Here is a 17,164-nt window from a genome sequence, read left to right on the forward strand (position 1 = left end):
GACGCCATGCTGAGTATATAAACTGGGGGAAGAAGAAGGAAGGGGGGGGACATCTGGCATTATGGCATTTGTCTTCCTGAGTAACCGTTACGCGTGACGGAGCCCTGCTTTCCTGGGGATGGCTGAGCACCTGCCTGCCCGTGGGAAGTGCTGAATGAATTCCTTGCTTTGCTTTGCTTGCATGTGCGGCTTTTGCTTTACCTATTAAATTGTTCTTATCTCAACCCTTGAGTTTTACATTCCTTTCTGATTCTCCTCCCCATCCCTCTGCGTGAGGGGGAGTGAGCAAGCGGCTGCGTGGGGCTTGGTTGCCGGCTGGGGTTAAACCACGACACCACCAGGTCCTTATTTTTCTTCCTAAAGAAGCTAAGAGCTGCAGTGAAACTATTTCATATATTAGATTGTTCATCTTTTCCTTGTTTGTTCTGACAGTCAATAGCAAGTACAAGATGCAGCAAAGAGCTTTTTCTGTAGAACTTTGCAGCTAGAGAATAGCACTTACTCCAAGGGAGATAACTAACATTTTAACTGGAGACAACTAGAGGTATGCTTGAAGACACCTGTCAGACTTGTAGTCCTTAAGTTCATGATTCTAAGGCATAAACTTTAGTGAATTCAATAAAAAAGGCACATTGCTTTCCTGCCCATTTTCCCCATAGCTCTGGACAATCTAGAAAGAGCAATATAGAACAGATTCCTTTGGTTTTTATGGGGCACATAAATATATTTTCCTTGGCTTTAAGAAACAGCAACATAACCACTGCCTCTAAATACATTTTGAAAATCACAGTAGGAGACTTTTTGGTTCTGAATGGAAAAGCTAGCTAAAATTGGATTAGGAACATGATGAAAAAGTTGCTCATTGCTAGATAAGACTTTCATGGTCTTTCTGAAAAAAGAAACTGAATATACCATGAAGCCTTCCCAACACTGTCAAAGTACTGAGGAGTCCCTTCCCCTGTATGGGAAGAATGCTTAACATCCACTGAAAGTGGTATACTAGTTTAACTCATTTAACAAATGAAAAGGCAATACTTCAAGCATGCACAGAAATTTGTGAATTAAACTTTTCCTAATCCGAGTTCTGTTGTTCAAGTGACCAACCGAGGAGGAAACCAGTCATCTCTATCAGAGACAGAGACCTAAAGTTGTCTGGAAGTGGTTGTTCGGTTGTCTTAAGTCTAATTACTCTAATCCCAGCTGTTATTCCAAGTCTTCATATTTTATAATCCCACTCTTTCAGCAAAAGGCTTGTCGTATAGCCAGGATGTGTTTCAGAGTTCTGCTCAAAGTGACAGAACTACTTCAGTAACTTCAGGGAGCAATTTTAAGTAGCAAACATTAAGTTGTATACCAATCTTTAGTGACAGCTGTAAGATAGGACAATATCAGTATTTTAAGAGTCAACATCTGTTCAGATGCTCTTCTATTAGTTAGGAAATGGAAGGATGATAGCAACAACATTCTGAAGAGATATTTTTCCAATTCAGATTGTTTCTGGAATTCCAAAAGCTCAAAAGCTTCATATGTTATCTGTTAGATATGCTCTTTGACATAAAATCAAAAACCTTTGATTTCTACTAATTTTCTAGTTTAACTGAAACTGTTAAATGGTATATTGTTTTCATATGATGTAATAATCACATAGAATTACATCACAGCAATAATCATATTATAAAATCATACCAAAATTAAGTCTGTATACTTGACTCAGCTGTATGTGACCATAAGTTATAGAAGTTTTACTAGTTGTTTTCAAAAGGCTTTACCAGCTATGTCAACAGGAAGGGATGATGCAGCACATCAGTGACAGTACCCTTTGTGATGGGTGCATTCTTTCTGTTTGAACTAACTGAACTTTGGTCCAGGCAGATGCTCAGCAAGTAGGCCTAACCAAAGTTAATCCTATTGTGCAAGGCTATCAGCGAGAACCCAGCACCAAACCCACAAAAACAGTCTGGCTGGAGACTGGGCTAATAAGTGGAAGAATCTGCATGAACAAAACAGAAAACCTGACTACAAGCCAACCACTTTACCCTATAAATATCTGCAGCCATCGGGGTCCATTGAGCTCTCCCTCCATAGCAGCTGGCTGCGCAGCAGTGATCTCCCCTTGAGTAGGGACACCTCTCAAAGTTACCCCTCGAGGCTGAGATCCCTTACCTGACACCAGGCATCAGTGGGTTAGTAGGTGTCATTTTTTGCATGCATGTAACATTTAGATAGGTATAGTAAGCTTATGTAATCATCTTTGTATCCCATACTAACTTTAAGTGTTATAAATAATATTGACTTCCAATCCATCTGTACTTATTAAATATTTTACATACTTAAATTTGCTGATTAGAACTCAATTAACTACTAGATCAGATATGTCTGAGTGATCTCTGACTCTTCTCTTGTGACACCCTTCCATAGCAAAGGTATTTGAACAATACTAGTTGTATGCCAGTGCTGGGTGAAAAAGATTTGCTATTTCTTACATCAAAATACATCTAGTCACACTAATGCATTATAAGTCATCAGAAGGCTGTTATAGTTTCAACTGACTAAAGGTTTCTTTCATCCTTCCCCCTGCCCAAGAGTCAATTTTATATGAAACAGTTGCACTGAAGTGATTTATTGCCTTAAAATCACAATGTGTAAGTAAGCTGATGAAGAAAGTTTTGCTTACTGGATCTCTGCAACCTCAATTTTAAGAAGTGACCTGTTTGAAAAGAGGTAACTATAATTCTCCCTATGAATAAGTCTACATTTCCTATTATTAATGGGAATTATTACATTTCCACACAAAATTGGGCAGCTGCATACAGACTCCAGAATCCACCTAAGTACAGACAGTCCAGATCCCAGTTACAGAGCCCATGTAGTATATTAAAATTCATTTTGACTCTAAACAAGTTTTAGTTAGATACATACATTACCTTTCTAAGGCTGCTCTTCTTTTTTCTACGAATTCAGCAGATGAAGAATCTTCCTTGCCTACTTTAACTTTGGTCATGCCTTTGAAGAAAATTGCATCATATTGATTTTACATTATCATAAAGAAATCATTAATATAACTGATATGATTAGAAGATTAAGCTCAGCTAAATTTAAGCCAAATTACAATGAAAAGCACCACAGAAGAATACAAAGAACAAATACCACATACTGCACACTTTTGAGGAAAACAGATCTATGAAATATGCAATTTTCTGTAATATATTTATTGTGATTAAAGTTATTAAAAACTAGTTGAATTTGCATTTATGAAGACAATCCAAACACAGATCAGTCTTGTGTTCAGAAGAAAACAGTTACTCTAATAAAGCAGAACAAGAAATTAAATCTTAGTTTTTAAGTCTTGATTGGTATGCTCATAACAAATACTTTTATTCTAGTACTTTCTAATTTCTAAAAATCAGTGTGTGGGATTTTTTTTTTTGTTTGGGTTGGTTTTTAGGGTTTCTTTTAAATTAATGTATTGGATATAAATGGCAAGGTTGGGGGATGTGTGCAGGGGTGATCTCTGTGGCAGGAGGTCAGAGGCTACCCTATGCTGGTCACAGCTGGTTACAGCTGGCTTAACAATGGACCCACCACAGGCCAAAGTTGAGCCAGAGAAGTTTTTTGTGCCTCTATGAAAACATATTTAAGAAAGGGCAGTAAATATCAAGGGAAAAAAAGAAACAAGGCCAGAGCAGTAGGGGGAACTCCATCCCAGAGCAGGTACACCCCTGAAGGGACTGCTGTCTGTGGAGGAACCCATGCCAGAGCAGAGGAAACAAGTGGAAAGAGTGAGCAGTGGAAGGTAAAGGTAAAGAACAAGGAGTGGAAGAAAGAAACCACTATGTCCTGACCCCAGCCTCCTGCACCACCTGTGGCCTCACTGTGAAGGGACTGAGTGTAAGATGCACTGATAACAAGGGGAGTATAGGCTATGAAGGGGGGACAACAGGTGTCTGGACTGAAGTTGAGCCTGGGAAAGGGGGAGGAAAAGTGTTTTCCTTCTTTCTTTTCCCCAGTACCCAAATAAGTAACTAAATGTTTTAAATTAAGTCAAATTCATCAAGTCAAGTCTGTTTTGCCCACAACATCCAAAATGCATCCATCCAGGAAAATCACCACTGCAGCGTCTGCTGGGCAGAGTAGAAGGGCTGATCGTACTTTTGACCCTGATGAAGGGACTTCTGTTTTGCAGTTACAAAAATCAAGTAATGAAGACTCCAACCAGAAATAAATGGGCCCTGTCTCTGGCCAGGCAGAGGAAAGTGATAACCGGGTTTACTGGACTGTGTGGGTTCAATGGCCTGGCACACCAGACCCAAAGTAGTATAAGGCTGTGGTTGACACCAGTGCACAGTGTACCCTAATGCCATCAGGTTACAAAGCAGTACAACCCATCTGTATTTCTGGAGTGACAGGGGGATCCAAAGAGCTGTCTGTGTTGGAGGCTAAAGTAAACCTAACTGGGAATGAGTGGCAAAAGCATCCTATTGTGACTGGCCAGGAGGGTACATGCATCCTTGGCATAGACTACCTCAAGAGAGATTACTTCAGGGTGGGCTATTGGCATAGTTGCCTTGAGTACAGAGAAGATTAAACAGCTCTCTACCCTGCTTGGCATCTCAGAAGATCCCTCCGTTGTGGGCTTGCTGTATGATGCCAGTGTTTTATGATGTTGTGCCGCCACAGCTGGGGCTGCCATATGTCAAAGGTATTACAGCAGGAGTCACCCAAACCAATGAAGAATGAATCTCATGAGGAACCAGGCAAGCGCAGTGGTGATGCAACCTAAGCTGGATTTGTTAGACAACAATACAACACAACACACCATCCTTCCTGTCCTGAGTGACCACCATAACAGATGGACCCCAAAGTCATGAGTAAATGAATTCAATGAACGTTTTTATTGGCATTTTATGGACATTTCACAGGGATGGCCCATAGACTGAGGGAATGATATCTGTGTATATATCAAAGAATGGGAAGGGTGGTGGTAGTTAATGATGGATGGGATAGTGTAGGACCTGAGCATGATGTAAATGGTATGGAATAAGGTGTGGAGAATGTGCTGGTTTGGCTGGAGTAGAGTTAATTTTCTGTATGGTAGCTAGTATGGGGCTATATTTTTGATTTGTGACCAAAACAGTGTTGATAATACAGGGATGTTTTTCATTATTGCTTATACGGAGTCAAGGCCTTCTCTGCTCCTCACCTCACCCCACCAATGAGTAGGCTGGAGATGCACGAGAAGTTGGGAGCAGGACACAGCTGGGACAGCTGACCCCAACTGACCAAAGGGATATTCCATACCATACAAGGTCATGCTCAGCAATAAAAAGTGGTGCAGGGGTGGAAGTTTGTGTTGCCAGGGCTGCTGTTGCTCACGGGGACTGGCTGGGCATTGGGATTTTGCATCACTTGTTTATCTTGGGTTTGGTTTTATTTATGTGTTGGTTTTTCTTTTCCTTCCTTTTTTTCTTATTGTCTTTATCCTCTCAACTTACAAGTTTTCTCACTCTTACCCTTCCAATTCTCTCAGCAGGGGAACAAACAAGGAGCTGTGTGGTGTTTAGATGCCTACCAGGGTTAAACCACAACAGTAGGACTTTTCATATTAAGACTTCAGACTTAAAAAGTAAAATAAAATAAACGTGTGTGTAGTGTAAATGCATGTCATCTACTTTCAGCTGTTTCGACAGCTCTCTGCTTTAAGATGTCTCATTTTAAATCATCCTAGAAAACTATATTTTTCCTTATTCTCTCCAAAATTATAAGGATGTGGAGTATACACTTTTAGATGGGACCAAATACCACCCAAGCACTAAAGGGTAGGCAGTTCAAGTTTAAAGTGGGAGTTTTGTGCTCTTTGGCGAAAGAGCCTACAGAGTCTGGGAGTTTTCCCAATTTAATCATAGCCAAACAAAGTCTCCACACTAAGACCTTAAGTCACACCCAGAGCTTGCTTACATAACAGTAAGTCCCACCATTTTACCAAGTTCCATGTATATTTATTTTACAAGCAGAATTGGTATTAAAAGATTTCACTTGTATTATAGTACTGAAATAACATGCATACATCCGACCTTACAGAAAACAGACTTACCTACAATACTTTTTTCTGGAGCAGGAGGCACAATGTAACCAATATGCATGTACTTTGTTGCTAATTTGCTGTGCAAGCCAAGGAAATCACTGAATCTTCTTTTAACAGATAATTCATTTTTGTGAAACATGGAAAGGGATGTCTAAAAAAAGTAATTTTAGTTATGACTTACTGATGCATCTACTCAGCTGTGATATAAAGTTATTTGCAAATATATTTGTTGCACTAGTTACCTTTGTTGTTACTCTGTATGCCATATAAGCATTCATGCCATCCCCTGTAAGAAAATTAAAATACTTATCCTAAAGCAAGTTACTTTAATCCCTCCACACACTTTTTTTCCCACCAAAATACACATTAAATAGCTTTTTATTTACATACTAAACCCCATCAAAAGATAACTGAATAAAGAATTATGCTAAAATCTCAGAATAGTCTCTAAGAGGTAAAACAGCCTAACATATGACTTACTAGGTTCAAGTAGCTTACCAACTTTCTCTGGGTCTAATACATTGATTTCTATATCAAGCAAATCTCCACTTGCTTCCTCTTCAATCTAGAAAAAAATGTATGCCATATTTACCAAGTTAATGTGCATTCATACTACATATTGGTACAAAGATAAGGATATAGGGGAAGGAAGAGTCAGTATGTCTCAGTAACTAAAAAGCTCCTGTAGACCCACCATACAATTTTAAGTGAACATAATTTCACATCTTGGTTTTAATTTTGAACCTTCCTGATTTATTTTTTTTTTAGTGTGGCAACCTCTTCTTCAGACTTGTTTGCCTCAGAATTTTAGTAAACATTTATCTTGGGGAAATGCTCATTTTATCTCCTCCAATTCCAGCAGGCACAAAGGTTCAAAAGTGCTCTCACTTGCAATGTTTCTATAAGCTTCTAATCAAAAGACAAATATATTACTAATTATTAACAGTATCTGTAGTTCAGGAGTTGGGGATGAGGAAAGAAAAAACTACAGAATTTTCAGATACTTGCCTGAGCTGTGTGATCACAGAATTTCCTAATCTTTCATGCAATATACATAAGTTTGATAGAACAGAAGTAGTTAAGAAACACCATGGCAGAACAGACAGTGTGCCAAGGTTGAAGTGGAAGAAAATCAGAATGAAGTATCAGCTTAGGGCATCTGGGGAAGCAGCCATCATTGAGTCCCAGGCAAGTCTTGTATGCCAAACCTCATTCATCAGTGATGGAGCATATTCTAGAATGAACGGCAGTTGCCAATGCACAGACTTTGAATGGAATGCCAAATGTAAATAGCAAATTAAGTGATACAACTAATGACCAGTCTCAGCTGTTTGTTAGTATGCAGAATAATGCAAACAGCTGTTTCCTCCATTTCCTCATTAACAACAGCTTCAGAAATCCAACTTAAAACCTGTAACATGCTAGTGTGAATTAATACACATCTTTAACATTTCTCCTCCATCTAGCTCAGCTCCATTCACACACTTTTACAATACCTATCCTGTACGAATGGAGCGTGTTACTCCTCACACTACAGATCTCTCATCATCTAAGCAATGAATACTCATGACATTGAGTCAAATACATATTAAACACAAAATAAACAAAATAGTTGTTCTCTTGCATACTTCCCTTTACCAAAGAATGACCCTGTGAGTAATTTAGGAACTGCATTAAAAAAAAACAACAAAAAAACCCACCACAAAACCATCAAATATCAAACACACACCACACACACCCAACAAGACATGTCTATAGTCATCAAAATACAACTTAAAAAATTTCTTGGTACCTCTTCTCTGGATCTATCAAAAATCACAGGAGCTGTTACACTTTTTGATTCCATTCTGGGAGCTCCTAATGTAATAGGTGTTACAGGAGTGCTTGCAGGAATAGGTTCTGGTGAAAGTACTGGATCCCTCACTGGACTGTCCAACGAAACTTCTTCTGTGGCTTCTAGATAAAGATTTTGAGTTCACAAAAAAAAGTTTTTGTACAATAGAGAGAGATGTACACCACAAAAGATACCAAGCATGCACATTAAAAAGTAATAATACACAGGTTTAATAAGATCATTTATAAAAAACATCCATTTATCTCTCAGATAACTTCTCTAAATATGTCAGTAAAACTAGAGATGACATCTGAGTTTCTAGTGAATAACAGGTTAAAGTAAAATTAACTATGCAATTTTTTATTTTATATGCTGCCAGGTAAAGTTTTTTAAAGTAGTCACAAACCTGCTAAATTATTCATTCTATATGATATATCATGAAAACTGATGACTTTTTTCCACCACAGACCACTCTTTTTCAGCGCCTATGGCAAATGTAGTTTTTCCACTCTGAAGAGCTGATTAAGTCATATAGGCTAATAACTGAGCATACCAAGAGAAGTTATATATGTACACCTCCTACCAAAAGCCAACAACTCATAAAAAACAAATATTAGTAGATGAGGTATTCTGACCAGTAAGACTAACTACTTAATTTTACTTTCTTCAGACTGTAAATAGTTCATCCATATTTAAAGAGGATGTATATCTCTGCTTTGCAAACCCTTCATGCCTTCTTTCCTCCACTAACTGATTTTGACCATCAGCAAACCATACATTTAAAACAGACTATTTCAGTTGGAAGGGACCTACAACGACCATCTAGTCCAACTGCCTGACCAATTCAGGGGCTGACAGAAAAGTTAAAGCATTGTCCAAATGCCTCTTAAACACTGACAGGCAGGGGGCAACTACCACCTCTCTAGGCAGCCTGTTCCAGTGTTTGACCACCCCGTCAATAAAGTGTTTCCTAATGTCAAGCCTGAGCCTTCCCTGACACAGCTTTGACCCATTCCCACACATTCTGTCACTGGATCCCAGGGAGAAGAGCTCAGCACCTCCCTCTCCACTCCCTCTCCTCAGGAAGCTGTAGAGAGCAACGAGGTCGTCCCTCAGCCCTCTTCTCTCCAAACTAGACAAACCCAAAGTCCTTATCTGCACCTCATAGGACACACCTTCCAGCCCTTCCACCGGCTTTGTTGCCCTCCTCTGGATGCAATCAAGGATCTTCACATCCTTTTTCAGTTGTGGTGCCAGAACTGCACACAACACGCAAGGTGAGGCCTCACCAATGCTAGATACAGAGGGATAATCACCTCTTTTGACCAGCTGGTTATGCTGTGCTTAATGCCCCCCAGGGTGCAGTTTGCCCTCTTGGCTGCCAGGGCACCGCTGACTCCTATTGAGCCTGCTGTTGACCAGCACCCCAGATCCCTTTCTGCAGGGCTGCTCTCCAGCCACTCCTCTCCCAATCTATACTTGTGCCCGGCATTACTCTGTCCTAGGTGCAGAATCCAGCATTTGGACTTGTTAAATATCATCCCATTAATCATTGCCCAATGCTCCAATCTATCTAGATCCCTCTGCAAGGCATCTTGTCCCTAGAGAGAGTCAACAGCACCTCCCAGTTTAGTATCCTCAGCAAACTTGCTAATGGTGCATTCAACTCCTGCACCCAAATCACTGATAAAAATATTGAGCCAAAATGACCCTAGAATTGAGCCCTGAGGAACACCACTGGTGACCAGTCACCAGCCAGATGTAGCCACATTCAGTACAGCCCTTTGAGCTCTGCCCTTCAGCCAGATCTTCACCCAGCACACCATGAACCTGCTCATCCCACAGTTGGACAAGTTGTCCTGAAGGTTGCTGTGAGGGACAGTATCAAAAGCCTTACTAAAATCCAGAAAATCTACATCCACTGCCTTCCCTTCATCCACTAGGTGGGTAACCTTAACATAGAAGGATATCAGATTAGTTAACAACGACTTTTCCTTTGTGAACCCATGTTGACTGTGCCTGATAATTGTCTTATTCTTTAATTGCCTTTTAATAGTACCCAGTATAATCTTCTCCATAATTTTCCCAGGTACTGAGGTTACACTAACAGGTCTGTAGTTTCCTGGGTCTTCCCTCATGCCCTTCTTGTAAAATGGAATAACATTTACCAGCTTCCAGTCAATGGGGACGTCTCCCATGACCTTTGGTAAATGATCAAGAGGGGTCCTGCCATAATATCTGCTAGCTCTTTCAGAACACTGGGATGAATTCCATCAGGCCCCACGGAATTATGAACATTCAGCTGATCCCTTACAAATTCTGTGTCCACAAATGCAAAGTCACTGTTCTTGCACTTGTGGTCCTCCGACTCAGATGACTGGGCAGCCCAAGTTCTATCAATATTATTAAAGACTGAGGCAAAAAATGCATTGAATGCCTCTGCTTTTTCTTCATCCCTATTAGTCAGGTGACCATCTTCAACAAGTATCAGCCCAATGTTTTCTTTGGACCCCCTCTTGTTATTAACATACTTTAAAAAGACTTTCTTGTTGTCCAACACAACACTGGCCCATTTCAACTCCAATTGAGCTTTGGCTTGCTTTGTGTGTTCTCCCTGCATGTACAAACCACAGCTCTATAATCTTCCTGTGAAGCCTGACCTTGCTTCCAAAGATCATACAATTTCTTTTTCCTCTTGAGCTCCAAAAGGAGTTCCCTGTTCAGCAAAGCTGCTCTTCTGCCCTGCTTGTTTGACTTTTGGCACAATGGCATTACCTGTTCCTGTGCTTCTAAAAGGTGGTTCTTAAAACTGACCAGCACTCATGGACTCCTAAGCCCTCAAAAGCAGATTCCCAGGGAACTCTGATAAATAGCTTCCTGAATAGCTTAAAGTTTGCTCTCCTGAAGTCTAGGGTAGCAACTCTTCTGTCCTTTTTTCTCATTACACTGAAAATTTTAAACTCAACCATTTCATGGGTGATGTCTCCAATAAGGGCAATCCTCAAATTTCTCCTAATTGCCTATAGAATAACTCATCAGTGCTTACATCCTGGCTGAGCGATTGGTAGAAGACACCCACTACAACATCTCCTTTGTTTTCCATCCCCCTAATCCTCACCCAGAAGCTCTCAACCACATAATCACTAACTGTAAGGGCTGTACAATCAAACCTCTCCCTTACATACAGTGCAACAACTCCACTTTGCCTGCCCTGCCTATCCCTCCTGAACAGCCTGTAGTCTTCCATCCCAGCACTCCTATCGTGGGACTCATTCCACTAAGTCTCACTAATACCAAAGACATCATGGTTCTGGGAGGTTAACAATGCTTCCAGTACATCCTGTTTGTTTCTCATACTGTGTGTGCTGCTGTATAAGGATTTCAGATACACTCCTGAGCACTCGGTGCTCCCAGGAGCAGTGTAAATATTCCCACTAGCATAGCCACCCTCTGGTGATGACATGCCAACCCTTGGTTTTCCTTTGGCAATCCTGTTGGTATCCCTTTCCCCATTTGATTCTAGTTTAAAGCTCTCTCAAGCAGTCCTGCCACCTTATGCCCAAAGACACATCCTGAAACCTTTAAAGTACAAACTAAGAAAACAAATAAGAATGCCAAGTTCACCAAAATCTTTGTTGGGATGAGATTAATTAGAACATCTAGACGTTTAAAGAAGGAGAAATGAAACCAAAAGTTAAAAATGATCAATTAATTGAAATCTTGAGCTTATCTTTAATTCAACAGAAAAGTGGAAAAGAGGACCTCCCTGAAGTAAAAGAAATTTTTAACCAGGTATATCTGGAAATAAATTCCAGGAAAGGTGAAAAATGTGTTACCTGTTACAGTAAAAATGATAAGCAGGAGGCCTGCGAGCTCAGGTAAAACAATATCCCTTGGTCAGCAAGGCTGTGGGGGATATTGGCAGAAAAAGTGAAATAAAATACACTCTGTAGTAGTTCTACTAATGTAAATCTGTGTGTTTTGCCATGACAGTGACTTGTTATGGGATGTGCAGATGAAACTCTGCATTGACAACGAAGTACAAGGAATAAGGTTGGTCAGGTGCCTCCTACCATAGTCAAGGGCAAGACTGGGTTGGCCTCTGTGTTTGCCACCAAGAAGGATCTTGAGCTCCGCTGCTGGCTGCAACCCAGTAGGCGTTGAGCGGTGGGGACATGTGCCATGCCAGACCTTGGTGTGAGGAATGGCCCGCTCTGTTATAAGAGGGTCGTCCAGGAAGGATGAACATAAGATGGCCCATTAAGGCACTGATTTGGAAATTGGAAACCGCCTGGCCAACCACGAGGCCTGACGAGTAGCAGAGGAGGTGGGAAAGGAGGAATTATCCTTAATACCAGACGGTAAAATCCAAACTGTAAGTACAGATCAGGAACCAAATTATTCTAAAGAAGACCTAAAGCTAATTCAGGACATGAATGGTAAAATAAAATGAAATAAGAGGGCTTATTTGGCAAATGGCCGTATAGCGGTACCATCCAATTTAATATGGACCACAGCCCTAATAGAACATAATAAGACGCATTGGGGAGCTGATACATTATAAAAGTCTAAATCAGAAATTGTTAGGGCGAAACTTGTATACTGTAATAAAACAGGTGACTCAGCAATGCAAAATGCGTTTACGTAATAATCCCAATGTAGCAAATAGAATAAAACTAGGGAACATTAATAGAGGAAATTATCCAGGACAACAGTGGCAAGCTGATTTTTCCAAACTCCCAAGAAAAGGGGGGTACCGATATTTATTAGTTATGACTGATACATTTTCAGGTTGTCCAGAAACTTTCCCTTGTCAAACAAATAAAGCAAGAGAGGTAACGAAGGGATTGTTGAATGGAATTATCCCCTGCTTTGGGGTTCTGGCAACAATCTCTTCCAACAGAGGCTCACACTTTTGTGCCAAAATAATACAAGTGAGTACAGTATTAAGAATAGATTGGCAATTACATACTCCTTATAGGCCTCAAGCAAGTGGGTAAGTGTTGGGGTCTGCAGCGGGTCTGCAGACAAGTTAGCTGACTTCAAAGACTTAGCTGTGTACCTTTAAGACAGCCACAAATTGTCAGGTCTGTAAACAGGGTGTGAAGAACCGGAACTTAGAACCGCAGCATACGGGCACCTACAGCAACAGCAAATAGCGAGCAAGAAGGACACAAAAACCTATCAGGGTCTGACACATGTACTGTCTAAGATATATAAATAGTTTGTATAAACAATAAAGGCCATTTTGTCCGAACCCAGCCACGCAGACATAGTGTTTCTTTTCAGTCCACCTCGACTTGCGTCACCACATTTAGTGACCCCGATGGGCAAGTGAAAAAAATGAACCATTTAATTAAACAACAGATAGCGGAAATAGGACAAGAGACAAATCTAACTTGGCCACAGTCTCTTCTCTTGGCGTTATTAAGAATACGAACTAAACCGAGAACAAAGGAGAATTTGAGCCCTTTTGAAATATTATATGGGAGACCATACGAATTACAATTTGGGGAGGGATATTTGTGGGAATATGTGAAGGCCCTCCAGAGACAATTAACAAGGGCCAGAGGATTAGATCAACCAGTCAGTTCCTTTAAATCTGGTGATAAAGACTTTTTCAGGGAAACCTTTGGAAGAAAAGTGGGAAGGACCCTATCAGGTGCTGCTGACAACCTTCACGCCTTCAAGATAAGAGAACAGCCAGCCTGGATTCACTACTTGCCATAAAGAAGGCTCCTGAGAAATCATGGGCCATCACCTCAGCAGGACCCATGGGACTAGGTTCTTTAGATCGTAATCATAATAGGGTGATCCTCTACAAGAGAAGTGGAATGGACCCTATTGAGTATTGTTGGCCATATTTACTGCAATCAAGATAAAGGAAGAACCAGATATTGACGGGTAAAGAAATCTCTGGAGACACAATGGACTGTCAAAAGGATCGGGGATATTTGTATAAAGTTATTCTGATCTTGATTGTAACAGTTGTCAGTATTTTAGAAACTGAAGCATGGGTAAACAATACCCGTCTTAAACATTGCAAATGGTTGCTAATGCTACGAAAGCCAAGGAATGCTGGAGATGTACCTCTCTTCCTAAAGGAGGCCTGGTAACACCCCTGTATGGGGTGGCCTCTCAAAACTGGAATTATCTCGATGACAAATGGCCTACCTGGCCAGACTTTTGGAAAAAGCCAGGCGATGGTGGAGGATATTGCCTATTTGATGATAAAACATATGAGTTGGGTCCCAGATTTGATTTACAAATATTAAGCTTAACAACCACAATATTTATGAAATATGATAATAACTGTCATTGGAAAGCTCGAAGCAGGACAGGGGGAGCATGTCCTGGAAACCCAGGGCAAAATACTTGTTCCCAATCTGATGGGTGGAATGATTACTGGATGTATATGTAGACCAAAGTAATCAAATTGAAACAGATATCCATAAGATATGGAACAGGTTTCAGATTTTATAATTTTAGGAATACCAATATGTGTATTACTTCAATGTCTTGTTTGGTGCTGTCAAATAATGATCCTAGGGCATAGTGATTTTTTATAGGTGTAAAAGAATTTACAATAGTTGTTAGAAAAGGGGGGAATGAATAATGGGCCATATATGATTTATTTAAAGAATGGTGTGCTCATGTTTCTGAGGAGACCCTTATTGTTGACTTGAGGATGCACTAAATCCTTGAATGGGTGACATAGGGAGTGTGCTAATTGTCCAGGCACAAGATATGTTAATGTTGTTAACTTGAAGATATACTAGGTCCTTGAATGGGAATGTGCTAATTGTCCAGGTGTGAGATATGTTAATGAGTTTCCAGAAAGTTAATGAATAGACATGAGTGACTTGTATAAAGAGGGGGCTGAAAGGTTCTCTCGGTGTGCATGACTTTGGTGGAGCGATCCCCCATGCACCCAGCGCTGCCGAATAAAGATAACCTCCGCTCACTATAATATTGGTGATAGATTCTTTGAATCACTATAAGCAATCTAAAAATCAGAACTGGATAAAGCCTCCTGAGCAAGTGAATCCAATCATTACTACAAAAAAGTGATATTATGTTCTTTCATAATCAATCAAAATAACTCAACTTCACCCCTGCTGCTACTTAAAAGACATTCTGCTACTCAATTCTGTTTTCCATTCTTCCCTAACACTTTTTGCCAATACTTAATTATTTTTCATAAATGAACAAAACCACCCTTCTCTGCTTCAGGGATGAAAAAGACTGCAAGCTTACTGTCATGTTAACCCTGGTAGGCAGCTCAGCACCACACAGCGCTGATATGGAGAAATAGTGTGAAATGGGGACGCTTGACACCGACTGTGACTGTATATGTCTGCTCAGGAATGTGGGTATGGTGACTGGTCATGGGTGCGGTGTCTGGTCACACAGGCACACAGCTCTGAGGAGACAGCTACAGTTTTGAGGAGACGCCTGCCCCTCCTCCTCTAACAAAGGGGCTATTTAAAAGAGAACGAGAAAAGATGAGAGACATTCCAATGCTATCTAGAGGGAGGGAGTGCTAAGTCTCCTTGCTGGAGAAGATCGGATGGTCACAAGGACATGAATCACCTACAAACCTGCAAGACCACCACATTCCAGGCAAAGGACTGATAAGCTAATTAACATACGAAGCGGGGTTTAGGTAACGAATATGTATAGGCGTTAATTGAATATTCATTTGTTTCATTGTATAAATGTGGGATGGTTCCTCACTTCGGGCATGCACGCTTGTGGAGGAGCGATCCCCCGTGCATCTGCGCGCAATAAACATACCTACTTTATAACTTTCGAGTTAGAGAGTCTAATTCCGCACGTCAGCGCTTGCTCACTCTCCCTCTACAGTGGGATGGGGAAGAAAATCAGAAGGGCAAAAGTGAGAAAACTCATGGGTTAAGATGAAGACAGTTTAATAGATAAAGCAAAGCTCTGTGTGCAAGCAACTTCCCATTGGTAAGCAGACATTTAGCCATTTCCAGGAAAGCAGGGCTTCCAGGAAAGCAGGACTTCAGAAATGTTCAAGGTCAGGTTGAACAGGGCTTTGAGCAACCTGATCTAGCGAAAGATGCCCCTGTCCATGGCAGGGGGGTTGGACTAGATGATTTTTAAAGGTCCCTTCCAAACCAAACCATTTGATGATTCATCATAGTTAAATGGTTACTTGGAAAGACAAATGCCATAAATCCAAACATCCACCCCTTCCTCCCTGCAGCTTTTATTGCTGAGCATGGTGTCATACAGTATGGAATATCCCTTTGGTCAGCTGCGGTCAGCTGTCCCGGCTGTGTCCCCTCCCAACTTTTTGTGCACCCCCAGCCTACTTGCTGGCAGGGCAGTGTGAAAAGCAGAAAAGACCTTGACTCTGTGTAAGCACTGTTCAACAACAACTAAAACATCAATGTATTATCAACACTGTTTTCATCACAAATTCAAAACATAGCATCATATGAGCTTCTATGAATAAAATTAACTCTATCCCAGCAAAAAACAGTGCATGTTACTACTTTGTTTTGGGGTATTTCATAAAACCACAGAATTGAAGAGGTTGGAAGGGGCCTCTTGAGATTATCTAGTCCAACTCCCCATGTTCGAGCAAGGTCAACTAGAACAGGTTACTCAGGACTATATCCAGTCAGGTTTTGGGTATCTCTAAGGAGGGAGACTCTACAACCTCACTGGGCAATCTTTGCCAGTGCCTGACCACCCTCACTGTAAGAAAGTTTTCCCTTATGTTTACATGGAAATTCTTGTATTTCAGTGTGTGTCCATTGCCTCTTATCCTGTCACTGGATACTACTGAGAAGAGTCTGGCTTAGTCTTCTTTACCCCCCTGACCCCTATCAGGTATTTATACAAATAGATAAGATTTCCCCCCTCCCAGCTTTCTCTTCTCTTGTACTGGGGAGCCCAAAACTAGACTCAGTGCTACAGATGTGTCTTGCCAGGGCTGAGTAGAGGGGATGACCTCCCTCAACCTGCTGACAATGCTCTTCCTAATTTCAGATTAGAAATTTCCATAGTATTTGCAAACTCAGCTTAAAAGCAATCACCTTTTGTATTCTTCAGTTTTTAATATGATCAATGATTATCCAAAAGCTTTCTCTGAAAAAGATTTATTTTCTTACCATTGCTTTACTTTTACTGCTACATCTTTTTGAAGGATCCTACTGATGGCTTCCTACCCTCAAAAGCCACAGGAAGGATATTGCATCTTAGACCAATAAAGA

At 40.7% G+C, this 17,164-nt stretch overlaps 1 protein-coding gene across 6 annotated transcripts in view; it reads right to left on the reverse strand.

Annotated features, from left to right (window-relative positions):
- Positions 1-17,164, reverse strand: part of LOC121080549 (sorting nexin-2-like) — a 49,364-nt gene that overhangs the window by 16,159 nt on the left and 16,041 nt on the right. For all 6 annotated transcript variants that reach the window (XM_040578631.1, XM_040578628.1, XM_040578629.1 and 3 more), the window contains exons 3-7: positions 7,875-8,038; positions 6,581-6,647; positions 6,325-6,368; positions 6,092-6,233; positions 2,925-3,003 (exon numbers count right to left, since the gene is read on the reverse strand). In XM_040578631.1, coding sequence (XP_040434565.1) covers positions 2,925-3,003; positions 6,092-6,233; positions 6,325-6,368; positions 6,581-6,647; positions 7,875-8,038 — 496 coding nt within the window. The remainder of the gene's footprint in view (positions 1-2,924; positions 3,004-6,091; positions 6,234-6,324; positions 6,369-6,580; positions 6,648-7,874; positions 8,039-17,164) is intronic.

The sequence above is a fragment of the Falco naumanni genome, chromosome W (genome assembly GCF_017639655.2).
Source record: "Falco naumanni isolate bFalNau1 chromosome W, bFalNau1.pat, whole genome shotgun sequence".
Taxonomy (NCBI): Eukaryota; Metazoa; Chordata; class Aves; order Falconiformes; family Falconidae; genus Falco; species Falco naumanni.